This window comes from Dendropsophus ebraccatus, chromosome 4, assembly GCF_027789765.1.
Source record: "Dendropsophus ebraccatus isolate aDenEbr1 chromosome 4, aDenEbr1.pat, whole genome shotgun sequence".
NCBI lineage: Eukaryota > Metazoa > Chordata > Amphibia > Anura > Hylidae > Dendropsophus > Dendropsophus ebraccatus.
Window position 1 is genome coordinate 152,303,218 of NC_091457.1, and position 21,455 is coordinate 152,324,672.

The 21,455-nt window shown below is 43.6% G+C and overlaps 1 protein-coding gene across 1 annotated transcript in view; it reads left to right on the forward strand.

The window, feature by feature from the left end:
* Positions 1-18,920, forward strand: part of LOC138788994 (complement factor H-related protein 4-like) — a 91,017-nt gene extending 72,097 nt beyond the window's left edge. The window contains exons 14-17 of the mRNA XM_069967471.1: positions 8,089-8,271; positions 12,578-12,775; positions 13,407-13,586; positions 18,832-18,920. Coding sequence (XP_069823572.1) covers positions 8,089-8,271; positions 12,578-12,775; positions 13,407-13,586; positions 18,832-18,836 — 566 coding nt within the window. The 3' untranslated portion in view covers positions 18,837-18,920. The remainder of the gene's footprint in view (positions 1-8,088; positions 8,272-12,577; positions 12,776-13,406; positions 13,587-18,831) is intronic.
* The last annotated feature ends 2,535 nt before the right edge of the window (positions 18,921-21,455 follow it).

The following is a 21,455-nucleotide window of genomic DNA, read 5'->3' on the forward strand; positions in this document are numbered from 1 at the left end:
ATGGGATGATGCCGTTGATCCCATAGTCTTGCCTCCTCACAAACAGAGTCACGTCCTCAAAAGGGATCAACAATTGGCTGGACATGTTCGAAGAAACCTGTGCACTATGAGGTTTATCACGTGTGCCATACAAGGTGTATGACTCAGCTCTCCCTGCTGCACTGCAGAGACAATGTTCCTCCCTTTGTAGGCTACAGCACTTCCCATCGTTAGTTGACCTGGGGTCAGCCAATTATATATCTCCTCCCTGATGGTCCGGAGGAGCTCCTGCCCACTGTGGCTCCGTTCACCCAGGCTCACAAAATGGAGGACAGCCTGAGAGCGCCGGCTTGACATCGTTGGTAAGACACAGGGGCAGGTTGGACTGTAATCAAAGCGGTGGATGGTTGCAAGCTGGTGGAGGCAGAACTGGCCCCCTAAAGCACCAATGAGGTGACAGTGGCAAGAATGGGCTAACTCTCTGATGGTCTTCTGGGAGGATGTTGACCCAATGGGCAGTAACAGACATGTTCTGCCCTTGCCCATAATTAAAGGACCAGAGATTAGCACTGGGGTGCACGGTCTTGGACACCAAGAATCCCAATAAGTCGCCAACATTTTTCTACACAACTGTGCAGTGATGGGACAGCCAATGGGACTTTTTTTTCTGGGACAGTGATGGGACTTTTTTTGGACTGTTTTTTTTTTTTTAAACTTTTTTGGTTGCGGCTAAACGGGGTTCTCCTATTATTTTTTTGAAGCTTTATTGTAAAGATATAAACAGATTTTCACTTAATAAAGTAGATCAGCTTGAACACTGAAGTTGCTTTCATGTGTCTTGGTTAAATCTCACAGACAGCTGTCACATTACATTTTTGATTAGGCAGCACCCAGGTATCTGAGGAGACAAATTTAAGATCTCATCCTAACAGGGGTGACGTCACACATCTTGATATTCACAGAAAACCAGGATACAAGGGATTATAGGAGTAATAATGAATTGAATTTTCTTTTTTTTTGGGTTAGGAAAAAATCCCAAGGTGGTTTTTGCTTTTCCTGATCTCAGGTTTTATTATCTTTCAGTTGCTCATATAGAATCCTTGACTGCTTTCTTTCCCAAACCGCCAAACAATGGGTGGAATTTGAACGGTTCACATCAGGAAAAGAGCCTAGTGCATGGTCCTGGCTAGGGATGAGCGAACCAAACCGTAACGAACCAGATTCGTCGGGAACTTTGCAAAAGTTTGGTTCGTCACTGAACTGAACTTTGAGAAAGTTCATAACGAATCTAGTTAAAATAACAACAACAAATAAAATCACAGAATAGACCAGGATACAAGGTGATTTGAAAGACAATTTTTTGTTTGGTGAACAACCCCTTTAATGATCATGATCATTAACCCCTTAACGACATCGGGCGTACGTATATGCCCCCGCAGCGTGGGCTTTAACGCAAACGGGTGTATACGTACGCCCGATGTTTCCCCGATCGCTGTGTGTTCACACACAGCGGTCGGGGAAGATGGCCTGCTATAATGTATAGCAGGCCATCTCTGCTCGTCGGCACGGGGGGTGATTAACAGACGATCGCTGCTATATGCTGATCAATACAGATCAGCATATAGCAGCTGAAAACAGCTTTACGGGTCCCGGAAAGCAATGGCGATTGGTGCTGTCCGAGATAGCACCAATCACCATTAGTGTCCTAGGGAAAGATGGCGCAGATGCCACCCCTACGATCGCTGTGATAGGCCGGCCAGTACCGGCGATGGTACTGTAAAGAAACAGTTTTGCTGGGTTCTGCACCCCTCAGCTAGGTAGCTGAGAGGTGCAGAACAGGTGTGTGTGGTGCAGGTGTACCATACTCACCTGATCTGGCCGTCCGGAGCGAAGATCTGCGGTCCGCACCGTCCTCGCGTCGTCTTCGGGTCACTTCCGGGTTCGTTCGTCCAGCGTCGGAAATCTTCGGAAACACTCGGTTCTTCGTGTTCGGCGGGCCTTGGCAATCTCCGGCAATCTTCTCTCTACTGCCCCCTAGCGGCTGATCAGTGAATATCATTCACTGATCAGTTGCTTTGGGTTAAAAAGATTTTTTTTTTTCCAATTTTTTTTTCTTTTTTTGCGCCCTAACGCCGCTGAGTACTGATCAGCATTGCACGTAAGTGTGCCGCTGATCAGCAACTCCTCCTTTTTGGCGTAGGGGCGTTTTTTCCCCCCTATATCCTACCGCCACTGTCTGCTGATAAGTGCCGCACATAAGTGCGGCATTTATCAGCAGCTCCTTTCTTGGCGTAGGGATATTTTTTCTTACTGTCAAAAAAACACGTAAAAAACACTACACTACACCACACTACATGGAATAAAGTTTTACACTACACCACTACACATTTACATACCCCATATACTAGTCCCCGTATAAAGATGGCCCCCAGGGTGTTTTCGACGTCGGACGCATATGCCTCCGACACAGAAACAGCCAGTGAGGATGAATGGGAGATCCTTCTTTCCTCCATTCATCCTCATCATCCTCATCATCCAGTGATGTGTCTGGGCGTAGCGTAGCGTACGCTGCCCCCAGACACGTCTTTTCCGCCAGTACCGTCCCAATAAGAGATGACGGTATGGCGTGAAATTCTACAAACTCTGTGACAGTACCTCAGGGCACTCTTACAGATTTAGGGTACGTGCACACTGCGGTATGGCGAAGGATAACCCTTTGTGCATTCCACAGCTGGCACCCGCCGGCGGACTGATGCAGGCGTGCGTCTCCGCCCGTGTCATAGACTCCATCCTATGCACGGGCGGATTCCGTTGTCCGTCCAAAGAATGAACACGTTCATTCTTTGGACAGAGGGCGGAATCCGCCCGTGCATAGAATGGAGTCTATGACACGGGTGGAGACACGCGCCCGCATCAGTCCGCCGGCGGGTGCCAGCTGCGGAATGCACAAAGGGTTATCCTTCGCCATTCCGCAGTGTACATGTACCATTACACTGTATGAAAGAAGGGACACCCGAATCCAGCCCCAGATGCCCCCAGATGAACCCACTCCCCCCCTCCCGTCCTCAGAGTTAGTGGGAAGATTGTCTGGGAACTAATCTTCCCACTGCTGGATAAAGGTCACCACCTGTACCGGGATAACTTTTATACCAGCACCCCCTCTTCTGGTCCCTCGCTGCCCGAGCTACTGTAGCTTGCGGCACGATTCGTAAATATCAGAAGTAGTAATAAAGCCCTAATATTTAGCAGCCATGGAGCGGACCCAGCACTTCTGAATATGAGGGACCCTGTATCGCACCAGGATAACATTTTCCAGGTGACGTCCCCCACACTGGAAAACAGGAGACCCCAGAAGAAGTGCAGAGTGTGCCATAAAGGGGGATCAGAAAGGACGCCATTTACCAGTGTGACGCCTGTCCTGATCACCCCGGCCTCTGCATACTGGATTGCTTCCAGGTGTACTACACGTCATTGGGGTTCTACATATTCTAAATTTTGTCCCTTATTCCTATTTCAGGGGTCACGTTTATCCAGGGATTATTCTGATAGCCAATATGGAGTCGGGAAGGAATTTTCCCCCTGTGATGAGGCTACTGTCGTCTGCCTCACGAGGGTTTTTTGCCTTCCTCTGGATCAACACAGGTTGAATTTGATGGACACCTGTCATTTTCAACCTTATAAACTAATAATTGGCCTAATACCCCCCAAATAAATTAGAATTGTCCCTTTCCCCAGCTAAATAGGTATGGCAGCCATTCCCATTAGAGGATGCCATGTTGCAATTACAAAGCCTCTGTGCTGCCAGGACAGTAGAAACCCCCCATTCTGGAAACTACACCCCATAAGGAATCTAACAAGGGGGGCAGCGGGGATATGGCCCCCTGGTGACGGCCACATTTGTGGCGTGAAAAGGAAAAAAAAAATTTTTTTATTTTCACGGCACATGTTCCACATATGTGCCCGTCACCAGTGGGGTCCATATGCTCACTGTACCCCCTTGTTAGATTCCTTATGGGGTGTAGTTGTGGGGGGTTTCTACTGTTCTGGCAGCACAGGAGCTTTGTAATTGCGACATGGCCTCCATCCTCCATTCCAGCCTCTAAATTGCTCTCTGTCCCTTTGGTGGCTTGCCCTGTGCCCACATGGCACATTATGTCCACATGTGGGGTATTTTCGTACTCAGGGGAAATTACCCTACACGTTTTGTGTTCACTTTCTTTTTTAACCCCTTGTGGAAAAGGAAAAAATCAAGGCTAGAACAACATTTAGTGTAAAAAATGTTTAATTTTTACACTAAATCATTGATCTTGTCTTGATTTTTTCATTTTCACAAGGGGTTAAAAGATAAAAAAAACACTAAATGTGTAGAGAAATTTCCCCTGAGTACGGAAATACCCCACATGTGGACATAAAGGGCCATGCGGGTGCAGGGTAATCCTCCAAAGGGAAGGAGCGCCATTTGGCTTTTGAAGGCTGGATTTGGATGGATTGGATTTCGAGGGCCTTGTTGCATTTAAAAGGCCCCTGTGTTGCCAAGACAGTTGAACCCCCACACAAGTGACCCCATTATGGAAACTACACCCCTCAGGGAATGTAACAAGGGGTGAAGTGAGCATATGGACCCCACTGGTGACGGGCACAAATGTGGAACAATATGGTGTGAAAATGAAATATTAAATTTTTTACACTATAATGTTGGTTTAGCCTTAAATTTTTCATTTTCACAAGGGGTTAAAAGAGAAAAAAACACACAAAATGTGTAGAGCAATTCCCCCTGAGTCCGTAAATACCCCACATGTGGACATAAAGCGCCATGTGGGCGCAGGGCAAGCCTCCAAAGGGAAGGAGCGCCATTTGGATTTTGGAGGCTGGATTTGGCCAAAATGGATGATGAACGCCATGTCGCATTTACAGAGCCCTCGTGCTGCCAAAACACTGGAAACCCCCCACAAGTGACCCCATTCTGGAAACTACACCCCTCAAGGAATCTAAAAAGGGGTGCAGTGAGGATATGGACCCCTTGATGACGGCCACATTTGTGCTGAGAAAGTGAAAAAATGAAAACTTTCCCTTTCGCGTCACATTGTTCCACATTTGTGCCCATCACCAGTGGGGTCCATATGCTCACTGAACCCCTTTTTAGATTCCTTGAGGGGTGTAGTTTCCAGAATGGGGTCACTTGTGGGGGGTCTCCAGTGTCTTGGCAGCACGAGGGCTCTGTAAATGCGACATGGCCCTTGAAATCCATTCCAGTAAAATCCAGCTTGCAAAGGCCAATTGGTGCTCCTTCCCTTTGGAGGCTCGTCCTGCGCCCACTTGGCACTTTATGTCCACATGTGGGGTATTTCTGTACTCGGGAGAAACTGCCCTACACGTTTGGTGTTTTTTTTTTTCTTTTATCCCCTTGTAAAAATGAAAAATGAAGGCTAGAACAACATTTTAGTGTAAAAAATAGAATTTTTCCTTTTTTACACCACATTGTTCTGAAAATCTGTGAAGCACCTGTGGGGTCCAAATGCTCACTGCACCCCTTGTTACATTCCTTGAGGGGTGTAGTTTTCTAAATGGTGTCCCTTTAGGGGTGTTTTTTAGGTTTTGGAACCCCAGAGCCTCTGCCAACCTGAAGTGGTACAGTCAAAAATGACCAAATATAACGGAGGCGTTGAAATTCACTAGGCGCTCCCTTATATCTGAGGCTTGTGGTTGCGTCAAATAGCGCAATAGGGCCACATATGGGGTATTTCTATAAACTGCAGAAATGGGGCGATCAATATTGGGGTGCATTTCTCTGCTTATATGTTTATCATTATGAAAGATATTGGATTACAATAAAATCTCTGCACAGACAATAAAAGTTTTCAAATTTCTTACACACTTAGGGTATATTCACACGGGCGGGCTCGCAGCGAGATTCTCGCTGCGAGCCCGGCAGGTCCTGGCAGTTCCCATAAACTACATACTTGCTGCGGTCTAAACGACCGCAGCGAGTATGTAATTATACCGCCCTTAACCCCTTCTGCTCCCGCCGGCTCCCCCGCTGTAAGCAGCATACATTACCTGTCCTCGCTGCACGGGTCCGGCGTCCTGCTCTCCCGTCCGGCCAATTAGTGTGTTGCCCAGCCGCAGCCACTGATTGATCGGGCGGGAGAGCAGGACGCCGGACCCGTGCAGCAAGGACAGGTAATGTATGCTGCTTACAGCGGGGGAGCCGGCGGGAGTAGAAGGGGTTAAGCGCTGTATAATTACATACTCGCTGCGGTCGTTTAGACCGCAGCAAGTATGTAGTGTATGGGAACTGACAGGACCTGCCGGGCTCGCAGCGAGATTCTCGCTGTGAGCCCGCCCGTGTGAATATACCCTTAGATTTTATTTCTGTGACTCCCCTAAAGGGTTAAAAAACTTTTTGGGTGTGCTTTTGCAGAGTTTGGGGGGTGCAGTTTCTGAAATGGGGTGCTTTGTCGGGCTTTCTAACATACAGTCCCCTCAAATACACTTTAAACCTGAACAGGTCCCTAAAAATATATGATTTTGAAATTTTACTGAAAATTTGGTAATTTGCTGCTTATGTTTTACGCTTTCTATTGTCTAAAAAAAATTAAATATAGTTTAATAAATGCCGCCAACATAAAGTAGACATGTTGCTAATGCTATTTAATATATAATTTATGAGGCATTACCATTTTCTGTATAAGCAAAAAGGTTTCAAAGTTGGAAAAATGCATTTTTTCAAAATTTTTCACATTATTTTGGTGTTTTTCATAAAGATTCGTTATGAGTATTGACTCCATTTTACCAGAAATGTAAAGTACAATATGTCACGAGAAAACAGTCTCAGAAACAGCCGGATAGGTAAAAGCATCCCGAAGTTATTAATGAATATAGTGACACAGGTCATATTCATAAAATTTGTCTCTGTCCTTAAGGCCATTTCAGGCTCTGTCCTTAAGGGGTTAATAGAGACCATTGTTTTGCAACATGGGTTATTTCTTATTTTTACACTGAAGGAACATTGCCTTAAACTTTTTTTACTTGGTCATCAGCAATTAATTCATACAAGTCCTTCAATACCAGTAATGGGCTATGTTTACACACCAGCAATTTTGTTGGGCAGCTATAATTTAAAGGGGTGCTCCAGCGTGGGGGCACTTTTTCTTTGGGACCGGGGAGGAGGTGGCTGAAATAAAAGACGTCCACTTACCTCCCCGGTTCCAGCGGCGGGTCCCGCATCACAGCGCTCCGGTGCCCGGTTCCCGGCCGCTTACGGGTGTCTGACACTGCCCGAGACGCTACGTCTCAGGGCCGCTCAGCCACTCAAAGGGTGCGGACTTGAAATGGATCCATCATTATTTGCTGTTAAAGTGACTCTGTTCCCACAATCTGACCCCCCAAACCACTTGTACCTTCGGATATCTGCCTGGGTTCTGTCCTGGGGTCCGTTCGGCAGGTGATGCAATTATTGTCCTAAAAAACAACTTTTAAACTTGCAACCTTAGTGCCCAACGGCCGTGGCTTAGAATATCTGCGCCCTAACTTTGCACCACCCCTCCGTCCCTCCTCCCCACCCTCTTCATCATTAGGAAGGCCACTGGAACATTTTCTCCTTTCTGAACATTGCAAAGGTGCCTTAACGATCCAGCCTATGTTCGGTATTCACACAGCTGATGAATAGGAGACAATCTTCCTGGAGCATTCCTAATGATGAGGAGGGCAGGGAGGAGGGACAGAGAGGTTGTGCCAGCCTAATGCATACACAATCTAAGTTGCGGCCGTTGGGCACAGGGCTTCAAGTTTAAAAGTTGTTTTTTAGTACAATAACTGCATCACCTGCCGAATGGACCCCAGGACAGATCTTGAATTAAAAGCAGCTATCCGAAGGTACAAGCGATTTGGGGGGGGGGTCAGATTGTGGGTACAGAGTCGCTTTAAATGACACTCGTCCAATAAAAACTGCTGTCATTTTGACAGTGTGACAGAGCCGTATACTGTAGTATTGCAGATAAGAAAGTCATTATGTGGAACTAATAAGAAACCCAAATCTATAATGCCTTATTTAGTTCTATAGTTATTGTGTTCTATTAGTACATTTACTTACTGATCCTTCTTTTTCAGAAATTGGTGCGCAGTGTGGTCCTCCGCCAGTTGTACAATATGGAGACACCATAAGCTTAATAAACCCTTCTTATAACTCTAGTGACTCTGTGGAGTATAAATGCTCAGAATATTATACTCTTACAGGAAACAAGAATGTAACATGTTTAAATGGATTCTGGGATGAAGCTCCGGTCTGTCTGGGTATGTCCATTATACTACATCACAATGTGCACACAGCATAAAGGAAATCAAATTAAACGGCTAAAATTATAATGACAAAAACATTAAAGCGTAACTGTCATGTTTTTTTTTTATTGCAGAAATCAGTAGTATAAGCGATTTTAAGAAACTCTGTCATAGGTTTTATCAGCCAAAAAAGCCTCCTTCTGTACTCAAGAAGCAATCTCCCAGCCTCCCCCCCCCCCCCCCCCCCCCCCCCTGACTTCTTATCTGTGCATTATCAGGCAAATCCGTCTTCATTACAGAGAAGCCAGTGAAGACGGGCTCTGCTCTCTCCATTGTAAGCCTATGAAGGGGGAGGGGCCGAGGGAGCAGGAAGAGGTGACATGAAGGTCAGCTGTTTGGAGACTCTCTGGGCACCTAAAACGCTGGATTCAGGTTTCAGAAAGGTCAGTGCTTATCTATGAACTTACTGGGAGAAGATTGCAGGGTGTTGTGCTGTGCAGGACTGCTCCGTGCTCAGTCACTCCTCTCAGCCCCTCCCCCCTCCATAGCCACATAATGGACAGAGAAATCCTGCTTCTTCTGCAGTGAGGGGGGAGGCTGGGAGATTGCTTTTTCAGTCCAGAAGGAAACTCTTTTAGTACATAAAACCTATTAGAGAGTTTCTTAAAATCGCTTGAACTGTTGATTTTTAATGTTTTTTAAAAAAAATACCCTGAAATGACTGTTACGCTTTAAAATTATGATACACAGAGGAAATATTCTTCCTGAAAAAAATTGTGTCAGGGCTTGAAGGTCTAGGACAGCAGAGGTAGAGCTAACAATATAAAGAGAACTAGCAGAGTAGGAGGACCTAGAATTAAACGTGGAGCTGTAAATAAAGGGTGTGGTTATGCAAATAAGGACTATGATGAGTTATTGCATTTCTATTCTGTGGGTTCATGTTAAGAAAAATATAAATACTGAAATTAAGGTACAGATGTGTACACCTTCCCCATGTGTCCCCCTTCCCCCAAAAATCCAGGAATGAATTTGAAAAGAGGAGAAATCTCAGTCTTTCCTTTATGACCTGTTCCCTGTTTATAGTTTGTTCCTGGATTTGGCTTCCAAAATCTGTCAGATAAATCTCTCTGTGTAAACGCACCATAATGGTACTTTTACATGGTGCGATTATTCGCCCGATCGCACGATGAACGATTTTGAATGAACGATGTTTTTTTATAACGATCAGCGTTTAGACGGAACGATACATCGTACGGAAAATTCGCTATGCGATCGTTTTGCGATCGCTTAAGCCTATCTCACACATAGGGGAAATCGTTGAAAGAATGTTTACACTGTACGATCTGCGAATTTTTAGCGAACTATCAACGATGATTTAAGAACATGTTGAAAGATCAAAATGAACGATTTCTCACTCTCGTTTGATCGTTTGCAGCGATTACACGTACGATTATCGTTCAAATTCGACCGTTATCGTGCAAAAACAAACGATAATCGTACCGTGTAAAAGGACCATTATGCTGGGTTTGCACGGAGGGATTATCGTGCAAATTTGCACGATAATGATTGAATTCGAACGATAATCGTACGTGTAAACGCAGCGAACGATCGAACGACAAGTGAAAAATCGTTCATAAATTGTCGTTCGTCGTTCTAAAAAAATTCGCAGATCGTTCCGTGTAAACAGTCGTTCACTGATTTTACCTATGTGCGAGATAGGCTTAAGCGATCGCAAAACGTTCGCAAAGCGAATTTTCTGTACGATATATATACATGAAACGCTGATCGTTATAAAAAAAATTGTTACTTCGAAATCGTTAATCGTACGATCGGGCGAATTATCGCTCCGTGTAAACCCAGCATAATGCTGGGTTTACACAGAATGATAATTCACCCAATGGGACGATTAAAGATTTTGAAGCAACGATTTTGTTTTTATAACAATCAGCGTTTAGACGGAGAAAAATCGTTAGAAGATTCGTAAGAAAAATCGTTATTGCGATCGTTTGTAAGATCGCTTAAGCCCATCTTCTACATAGGAAAAATCTTTGAAAGACTGTTTACACAAGGCGATCTGTGAATTTTTAGCAGACGAATGATGATTTAAGAACATGTTGAAAGATCAAAATGAACGATTTTTTACTCATTGCTTGATTGTTTTCTGTGTTTACACGGAAAGATTATCGCTCAATGCAATCGTTGTCGCGAAAATTCGCCCGATAATCGTTCCGTGTAAACCCAGCATAAGTGTGTCCTGCTGCTCTGCTGTTAATGGGCAGACCATGTGCAAGAAATGTTTAATCCCCTTTCAAGTTGCTACCACATGGGCTCTGAGTTGGCCAAGGTGACTGATGGCACCACTGACTTGTCCAAAGTGAGAAGTCCTGTCTCACATGTTGATTGCATACAGGGCTGAGTTTTCAGTCAGCAACTTTAGTGCTTCTGCTCCAGGTCAGCAATAGGTCAGCTATTTGCAAAACTGAAACAAATACAATGTTTTCTCACTTCTCACTTTGGACAAGTCAGAGATCAGATATCACTTTATTTTGTTACCTTAATAATGCAAGCTAGGGGCTGCCTAGCAATTGAAGTGAAACTCAATACTAAACTACTGACATTTTAGAGATCAGATATCACACATCATTTTATCAGTAGTCAGTTGTTGGTAGTCATTTGTCAGAAGTCATTTGTCAGAAGTTAGTAGTCAGTAGTCAGTTGTCAGAAGTCAGGTATCAGAAGTTAGTTTGTGTGAGTTTTCTCCGGGTACATCAGTTTTCTCCCACCCTTCACTAAGATACTGGTAGTGTAATTTGCAGTCCACGGTGTAATGACAAGTTCTGTACAACAGAGACATTTGCAGAAACCTTTACACAGCAACACAATGCAGAGGTACAGTATTATGTCCATATTAGGACATATTCAGAAGTCAGCAGGGGCATAGCTAGGATTCATGGGGCCCCATAGCAAAAAAAAACTGTATGGGCCCCCCCTCCCCTACACACTATTGTATATATACAAGGTTATAAGAGTAGTGAGGCAGAGAGCTAATTGTCTTCTGTATTAACCCTTTTTTTGTGTTGCAGCATGTAAGTGAACACTGGGTCACTTACACACTGCAGTACATAAGGGGTTAAGCAAAAGGACACAGGAGGCTCTTATCTTTCCTGTGCATCCCAGGGCCCCCCTCCCTCCAAGGGCCCCATAGCAACCGCCTTCCCTGCCTCTATGGAAGCTATGCCACTGGAAGTCAGAGTGAAGAATCATTTTTACACAAGTGTGACACTTGACTCTGAGTATTGACAAATAACCTTTGACTACTGACCTCTGACTTTGACTACTGACTTCTGACTTTGACTACTGACTTTGACTACAGACAACTGACTTTTGACTCCTTACTTCTGACTTCTTATACCTGACTTCTGATAAAATAATGTGTGATATCTGATCTCCGAAATGCCAGTAGTTAGGTATTACAAGTCCTCATTCAGTTTGAGTTTCACTTTAACTTCAATTGCTAGGCAGCCCCTAGCTTGCATCATTCAGGTAACAAAAGTGAAGTGATATCTGATCTCCGACTTGTCAGGAGTGAGAAATCAGGAGTGAGAAGTCAGACATCCTGTCTCCCTTGTTCATTACATACAGAGTTATCTGTGTGAAAAACAGAAACAAATACCATGTTTCAAAACCTAGATCTGTATGTATTCAACAAGGGAGACAGGATGTCTGACTTCTCACTCCTGACAAGTCAGAGCTTAGATATCACTTCACTTTTGTAACCTGAATGATGCAAGCTAGGGGCTGCCTGGCAATTGAAGTGAAACTCAAACTGAATGGGGACTTGTAAGACCTAACTACTGACATTTCAGAGATCAGATATCACACATTGTTTTATCAGAAGTCAGGTATAAGCAGTCAGAAGTAAGGAGTCAAAAGTCAGTTGTCAGGTGTCAATGGTCAGAAGTCAGTTGTCAGTAGTCAAAGTCAGAAGTCAAAGTCAGTAGTCAGAAGTCAATTATCAGAAGTTAGGAGTGTCAATACACAGTCAAGTGTCACACTTGTGTAAAAATGATTCTTCACTCTGACTTCTGACTATGTTCTTATATGGTCACTGTACAGAGGAGGAGGGGTGAACAGAAGATGGACACTGAACCTTGCAGAAGGTAACTATGTCACTAATGGCAGTCTCACTTACTTACTTGGGTTATGCGGGGAGCAGAAAAGCTCCGACCTATTCTTCTCCCTGGTCCAAATAACTAGTTGTAATTTAGCTTTATATAAGAAATCAAAATAATAGATCAAGAGTGTCCATTTCTGTTTCCAGAGCCATGTATTGTAAGGGAAGAGGACATGGAAGACAATAATATACAGCTAAAGTCGGGAAATAAAAAGACATTTGTTGTTCATGGTGAAAGCTTGGAATTTGATTGTAAATCTGGACATGAAGCTCCTCCTGACATCCAGATGAGAATTGTTTGTGAAGGACAAAAACTTCTGGAATATCCAAGATGCTTCAAAGAAGGTAATTGTCAAAACCCAGGAGTGTGCACAGAGTGATCATAATATACTGCCGCCCCTGAGGAATACTGCCATCAAGGGTGAGAGAACTGCTCACTGCTTCAGACTCAGACTTCTCTTACTCAAAAGTATAAGAAAACAGAGCAAACCACCTCTTACAGAATTCAGCAGGCCTTTCTTTGGCTTCCTTCAGGATAAAGGAAAAGCAAGAGATTTTAGGGGGTCCAACCTCCGTACCCCCCGCCGATCTCTGTATTGGGCCCCTTTTCTATATTATGAAAAAAAAACAGGGGTATGGCACGTGACCCGCAGCTCTATTCATTCCTATTGAGCCACCGGATAGAGCCGAACAAGCTGAAAGAGTGCTTACTTGGCTGTTTCTGGCAGGTCCATAGGATTGAATAGAGCTGCCAGAGAGAGCCGAATAAGCTGGAAGAGTGATTACTCAGCTTTTTCCAGCGACTCTATAGGAATGAATAGAGACGTGGGTCACGTGCCAGACCCACGGCTTTATTCATAACAAAGAAACCCAGGGCCCGATACGGAGATCAGCGTGGGGTATGGAGGTATGCGGTCACTGCTCTCTCTGCTCTCTAACCAGAAATCATTAAACTCAGAATTTTTTGTATTTCCAGGTTTTTGTGTATTAGATCGATCAGCAATGATTACCAATAATATTTATCACAATGAAAACGCAGTATTGGAAAATGGAGAAAGATTCAGATTTCAGTGTAATAAAGGAACGATCCCAGAGAATAATCTGGAAGCCAAATGTGAATGGAAAAAAATAAACTATCCAAAGTGTGTTACTGCAGGTAAGTCTATAGTATATACCTGTACGTGATATGAGCATTACAGCTACTTTTATATACTGTATCATTGTACTAAAAGTAAACAAGGGGAACACGGCTTAGCAATGGTTAGGGTTATCCTGTCTCAATTCAAAGCACTAATTTTATGTGTCTATATATACTTTTTAAGGCCATGTTCACACAACGTGAAACACCGGCCGCAGGGCCGGTTTTAGACTAAATGTGGCCCTGGGCAAAGTTGAAGGTGGGGCCCTAAATGCTCAAATATTGTAGCAGCAATTTAAGGTTCCCATACACTTTTTGGTGGTACCTGCTGCTCGTGGTGGGTTCGGCCATCAGTGTAAGGTGAATGGGGCTCTTTGTACAGTCCTCTGACATGATATCAGTGGACATATGGGGTTGGGCTTGATGGAAAATCAACATCCAACCTCTTTGTTCTCAGAGAGACAAGCCGTCATCAGATCTGTCTGGCTATGGCTTACCCCTCCTATAGAGAACACAGAAACGCTCAGCTGTGCCGAACATTCCTGTGTATGGGGAGGATGGGGCCAGATGAGATTATATATATATATATATATATATATATATATATATATATATATATATATCTCATTAGTGATGTGTGTGCAGCCCTTGCTGTATATCGTGAACAATGAAGATATATCCTACCTGACCACATTCCCCAGTGTCCTCAGGCCTTGTCTGTGGGATCCCCCAGTCCCAGCTCTCACTTCTGGTCCTCTCTCTGAAGTGATCGGCCATTCAGCCAATCACTGGCCGTAACAAACAGACAAGGCCTGAGGACACCGGGGAACGTGATCAGGTAAGTACCAGCTTTATTATGTTATACGCACAATCAGCAGACAATGATTTTTACACTTGCCAAAAGACAATGATCATTTGATTACTGTTGTCTCTATATACACAGAGCGATATCGGCCAGGTTAGGACAATTTTCGCTCCGTGTATTATGGCCCTTAGTAACATTGAGTCAATTCAGAAGGTTACATGCCGGGACTGACGCTACATGTCAGGACTGCCGCTACAAGGTGGGACCGCCGCTACATGCCGGGACTGCCGCTACATGGTGGGACTGCCGCTACATGCGGGGACTGCCGCTACATGTCAGCACCGCCGCTAGTGGTGTAAACACAAAAACCATCTATATGCATTGTTTTAAAAAATAAAATGAAAAAATCACTATATCAGGACCAAATATTACCTCCATACCGTTATTGATGAAAACATACTATGTATAGGCCAATATTACCACCATAAAGTGACCGCCCCATAATGACACTATATACACACCAATATTAGCACCACACCATGACCGCCACATAATGATTCTATATACACTATATACAGACCAATATTACTACTATAGACTGACCATCACATAATGACTCTGTATACACTATATACAGACCAATATTACCGCCATAGACTGACCGCTGCATAATGACTCTGTATACACTATATACAGATCAATATTACTGCCATAGAGTGACCACTGCATAATGACTCTATATACACCATATACAGACCAATATTACCACCATAGTGTGATCACCACATAATGACTCTATATACACACTATATACAGACCAATATCATGTGACGGTCACTGTATGGCGGTAATATTGATCTGTATATAGTGTATATAGAGTTGTTATGCAGCGATCAGTCTATGGTGGTAATATTGGTCTGTATATAGTGTATATATAGAGTCATTATGTGGCGGTCACTCTATGGCGGTAATATTGGTCTGTATATAGTGTATATAAAGAGTCATTATGTGGCGGTCACTCTGGCGGTAATAACTTTCTATACACACTATATACAGACCAATATTACTGCCATAGAGTGACCACTGCATAATGACTCTATACACACTATATACAGACCAATATTACTGCCATAGATTGACCACCACATAATGACACTATATATACACTATATACAGACCAATATTACTGCCATAGAGTGATCACCACATAATGACTCTATATACACTATATACAGACCAATATCATGTGACGGTCACTGTATGGCGGTAATATTGATCTGTATATAGTGTATATAGAGTTGTTATGCAGCGATCAGTCTATGGTGGTAATATTGGTCTGTATATAATGTATATATAGAGTCATTATGTGGCGGTCACTCTATGGCGGTAATATTGGTCTGTATATAGTGTATATAAAGAGTCATTATGTGGCGGTCACTCTGGCGGTAATAACTTTCTATACACACTATATACAGACCAATATTACTGCCATAGAGTGACCACTGCATAATGACTCTATACACACTATATACAGACCAATATTACTGCCATAGATTGACCACCACATAATGACACTATATATACACTATATACAGACCAATATTACTGCCATAGAGTGATCACCACATAATGACTCTATATACACTATATACAGACCAATATCATGTGGCGGTCACTCTATGGCGGTAATATTGGTCTGTATATAGTGTGTATATAGAGTCATTATGCATTATGTGGCGGTCAGTCTATGGCAGTAATATTGGTCTGTATATAGTGTATATATAGAGTCATTATGTGGCGGTCACTCTATGGCGGTAATAACTCTCTATACACACTATATACAGACCAATATTACCACCATAGACTGACCACTGCATAATGACACTATATACGGACCAATATTACCACCATACAGTGACCGCCACCTTATTTTTTTCTCAATAAAATACACCGTGTTGCCTTAGTGACATCATTATACACTATACATAGGAGCTGCAGCCAATCAGCGGCCTCAGTGGTCACCAGAGAATGGCTGCAGCTCCTATATACAGTCTATTCACCTCAACACTTGGAGTCAGCAGTGCTTCTTATACACACACTAATTATATATATATATATATATATATATATATATATATATACACACACACACACTCTAACACATCCATGAAAACACATTATACAGATTCAAACCATCCAGCCCACACACTACACACATGACATGTAACAGACACTACATTCATCCATTATACACATGGCATTCATACACACACTGCATGTACAGTATACTTACCCCCTCTAACAGCATGCTGGGTGTAGTTGTCCTTGTCCATGGCGGCGGCAGTAGCAGGAGGCTGGGATCCTCACCCTGCAAACCTCTCCTCCATCGTCCCGACAGCTCCACACCAGCCTCACCAGGAAGACCAGGTCACATGGTGCAGAAGGGAGAAGGGAGAAGGGAGGGGGAAGCTACACTCTCCGGAGCAGAGCGTCCTGTAGCCTCTGTGTGACCCCTGATAGCAGCCATCAGCTGCAGCCAGAGATCACTGCCAGAGGCTGCAGAACGCTGTCTGTGCGGTCCTGCACCTAACGCTCACTGTAACTGGGGCAGGGGGCCCCTGGGGGATGGGGGCCCTGGGCAACTGCCCTCTTTGCCCCCCCCTAACGCCGGCCCTGACCGGCCGTTCTGTGACCCGCCCCGGTAACAGAATGGACGGTGTTAGTGAAGATCATCCCGGCGGGTACTGCAGTACCAGCTAGATGATATTCATTTGTTCTCAAATCCCAATTCATCATTGAATACAGCACACAACACAGCTAGAGCCGCACTCTTTATTGTGTGACCTGTCAGGCTTGTGCGGCCGCTATTCAATGAATAACCGGCACTCAAAACTGACATTCCAATTTTTTGTACTGCCGCTAGTGATCCCGGCTGGAATGTATGTTATGGGGGGATTTATGAAGACAGGCGAGTGTAAATCATGATAAATGAGGCGCGGGAGGAGGCCACGCTTCCTCCCCGCCTTGTCATGCCCCTCATCAAGCTCCTCCAGCCCGCCCATCAGGAGAACGTGGCGGACGGCAGGCGTACGCCAGGGCGAAGGTGCAGATTCGCCCCTTCTCACTGGCATATGCCTCAGGTGGACTTTTTATAAATGTCCCCCTAGGTGTATACACTCTGGTCGAGATTCCCTCTAACTGCACTGCACATAAGTTGTGTATTAATCCTGGCCATTGTTGCACATCGCCAATGGCCATGATCAATACACAACTTACGTTGTGTCAACATGGCCTAATGGATTATCCTAATTTAAAAAAACCTTGCTGCCTTCTTCCAAAAACAGCACCACACCAGTCTTCAAGTTGTGTGCGGTATTACAACTTAGTTTAATTAATTTCAATGAGGACAAGAGTGGCGCTGTTCCTGGAAGAAATCAGTCATGTTTTTTAGAAAGTGCCTTTGGTAGGACTGGGCTGTGACACTAATCCAAGTAGAAATTGAGACAGCAACTTCCATTTCAGCTTATACATAAGCCTTTCTCAAGTGCGGTGAGGCGTGCACATACTTCGTATGTTCCAATGCTGTTGTTGACCTTTTTTCATGGGCTGTGATACTGACGGACTGATCCTTTATTGTGACACAAGATAGGAAAAGTGGTATAAAGTAGCTATAGAAGGTAATAAATAAGTAGTAAAGTAGGTATAGAAGGTAATGGTGATAGATAGACGTACCTAGTCACATTGCATATTACACTATGAGCACAGCTTAACAAGCATCCAGGAAAAGTGGAAGCCTTGGAGCTTTGAAAGCCTTTGTTTTATGAGATTTGGAATAATACTTTGTTAGCCCACTCTTTGGTCTACATTGTCTGCTCCTCGCGCCAGATAATTGTGTTTCACCATTGCTACACTGAAAGGGTGGGTTCACACTAGGGAATCCGCGCGGATAAGTTCCGGTGGATTCTGTCATTCATACCTGCTTGCGGCGTCGTGCATCTCCGCCCCCACCACAAAGACGCCATTCTATGGCCGGACGGATTCCGCCTTCCGCCGAAAGAACTGACATGTCAATTCTTACGGCGGACGATGGAATTCGCCCGGCCACAGAATAGTGTCTATGGCACGGGTGGAGATGCACGACGCCGCATGCGGGTACAAGCAACTGAATCAGCTGGAACTTATCCGCACGGATTCCGTATTTTGAACCCACCCAAAGTGTTGAAATCCATGCCTGATATCTCCTTCCTAGATTTATTTGCTTTTCATAGTAACTTTTAAATTTTTTAGGTGATTTTTTTCCATCTAATTATATGGATTTGGGTTATTATTATTTAGTGGCAGATTATTGTTTAGCCTACGTTTTATACTGTATATCTTATGTGCAGTTTATGTGCTGTGTTATTTATTTATCACTTTAGATATAAAGCAGTAATTCTTTTTCATTTTCTCTTATTTCAGCATAACTATCATTGTGGTTACTGTAACTAGTGGGAAGAACAGGAAGAAGACCCCTGCAATGATGACTATTGATAACTTTTCCCCCCTAAATGTATTCACTTAAATATAATAATTTTCTACACCCTATGTACAAATTTATAAAAGAAATAAAATAACCTAGGTTACATAAGTATTCTTGTTTTACCTTTACTTGATTATTAATACAAAGCAAACACTAGTAAGAAAAACAAGATTCCCAGCATACAGTAGCTTGCAATCAGCGCAGTGTGCATAAGAGTGTGAACTGCAGCCAACTCAATGGGATCAGATTTGGGTGCCCATGATGGTGCTCTGCCTCGTGGAGATATAGATAATAAACAGTAGATGAAAGATCAGGTGGCACTCACCGAATCCAAGGAAGGTCATTTATTGTGGATACCAACACCGATCTTGATTCATAGGAGACAAGCAACATTCAGGGGTGTTCCACAGTGAATGGTGATTGCTAATCAGTGTATGTATCCACAATATATTACCTTCCTTGGATTCGGTGAGTGCCGCCTGATCTTTCATCTACCACTAATATTAAATCTAGTGATGAGCGAGTACTAAAATGCTCGGGTGCTTGTTACTCGAGACGAATATCTCCCGATACTCGAGTGCTCGTTTCGAGTAACGAACCCCATTGAAGTCAATGGGAGACTCGAGCATTTTTGCAGGAGACTCAAGTTCGGTAGAGGGAAGTTTGTGTGAAAACCTGTCAATCTCAGAAATTGATGGAAACACAACGGAAATGGAAAGGAAACAGCAGGGGCAGCATGTATGCATGCCTCTGAGGCTGCCTAATGGCACCATTATGCCTAATTCTGTGCAACAGCCTGGTTAAAACAGAGGTAGGCATATGGACCACCCAAAAACTCAGCCTGACACAGCATGACAGTGAGAACACAGGGAACCATTAACCCCTTAAGGACCGGGCCTGAAATGGCCTTAAGGACCGGAGCAAATTTTATGAATTTGACCAGTGTCACTTTATTCATTAATTACTTCGGGATGCTTTTACCTATCCGGCTGATTCTGAGATTGTTTTCTCGTGACATATTGTACTTCACATTTCTTGTAAATTGGAGTCGATACTTATAACGAATCTTTATGAAAAAACCCAAAATAGCGTGAAAAATTGTGAAAAAATGCATTTTTCCAACTTTAAAACTTTTCTGCTTATACAGAAAATGGTTATATCACATAAATTATATATTAAATAGCATTAGCAACATGTCTACTTTATGTTGGCGGCATTTATTAAACTATATTTCATTATTTTTAGACAATAGGAAGCTTAAAACATTAGCAGCAAATTTCCAAATTTTCAGTCAAATTTCAAAATCAGATATTTTTAGGGACCTGTTCAGGTTTAAAGTGTATTTGAGGGGACTGTGTGTTAGAAAGCTCCACGAAGCACCCCATTTCAGAAACTGCACCCCCCAAACTCTGCAAAAGCACATCCAGAAAGTTTTTTAACCCTTTAGGGGAGTCACAGAAATAAAAGCTAAGTGTGTAAGAAATTTGAAAATTTTAATTTTCTGTGCAGAGATTTTATTGTAATCCAATATTTTTCATAATTATAAACCTATTACCAGAGAAATGCACCCCAATATTGATTGCCCCATTTCTGCAGTTTATAGAAATACCCCATATGTGGCCCTATTGCGCTATTTGACGCAACCACAAGCCTCAGATATAAGGGAGCGCCTAGTGAATTTCAATGGCTCCGTTATTTTTGGTCATTTTTGACTGTACCACTTCAGGTTGGCAGAGGCTCTGGGGTGCCAAAACCTAAAAAACACCCCTAAAGGGACACCATTTAGAAAACTACACCCCTCAAGGAATGTAACAAGGGGTGCGGTGAGGATCTGGACCCCACAGGTGCTTCACAGATTTTCCAAACAATATGGCTTGAAAAAAGACTAAAGTATTTTTTACACTAAAATGTTGTTCTAGCCTTCAATTTTTCATTTTCACAAAGGGATAAAAGGAAAAAAAAAACACAAAACATGTAGCACAGTTTCTCCCGAGTACGGAAATACCCCACATGTGGACATAAAGTGCCAAGCGGGCGCAGGACGAGCCTCCAAAGGGAAGGAGCGCCAATTGGCTTTTGGAAGCTGGATTTCACTGGAATGGATTTCAAGGGCCATGTCGCATTTACAGAGCCCTCGTGCTGCCAAGACACTGGAAACCCCCCACAAGTGACCCCATTCTGGAAACTACACCCCTCAAGGAATCTAACAAGGGGTGCAGTGAGCATATGGACCCCACTGGTGACGGGCACAAATGTGGAAAAATGTGACGTGAAAGTGAAAATTTTCATTTTTTCACTTTCATGGCACAAATGTGCCCGTCATCCAGGGGTCCATATCCTCACTGCACCCCTTGTTAGATTCCTTGAGGGGTGTAGTTTCCAGAATGGGGTCACTTGTGGGGGGTTTACAGTGTTTTGGCAGCACAAGGGCTCTGTAAATGCGACATGGCGTTCATCATCCATTCTAGCCAAATCCAACCTCTAAAATCCAAATGGCGCTCCTTCCCTTCGGAGGCTTGCCCTGCACCCACATGGCGCTTTATGTCCACATGTGGGGTATTTA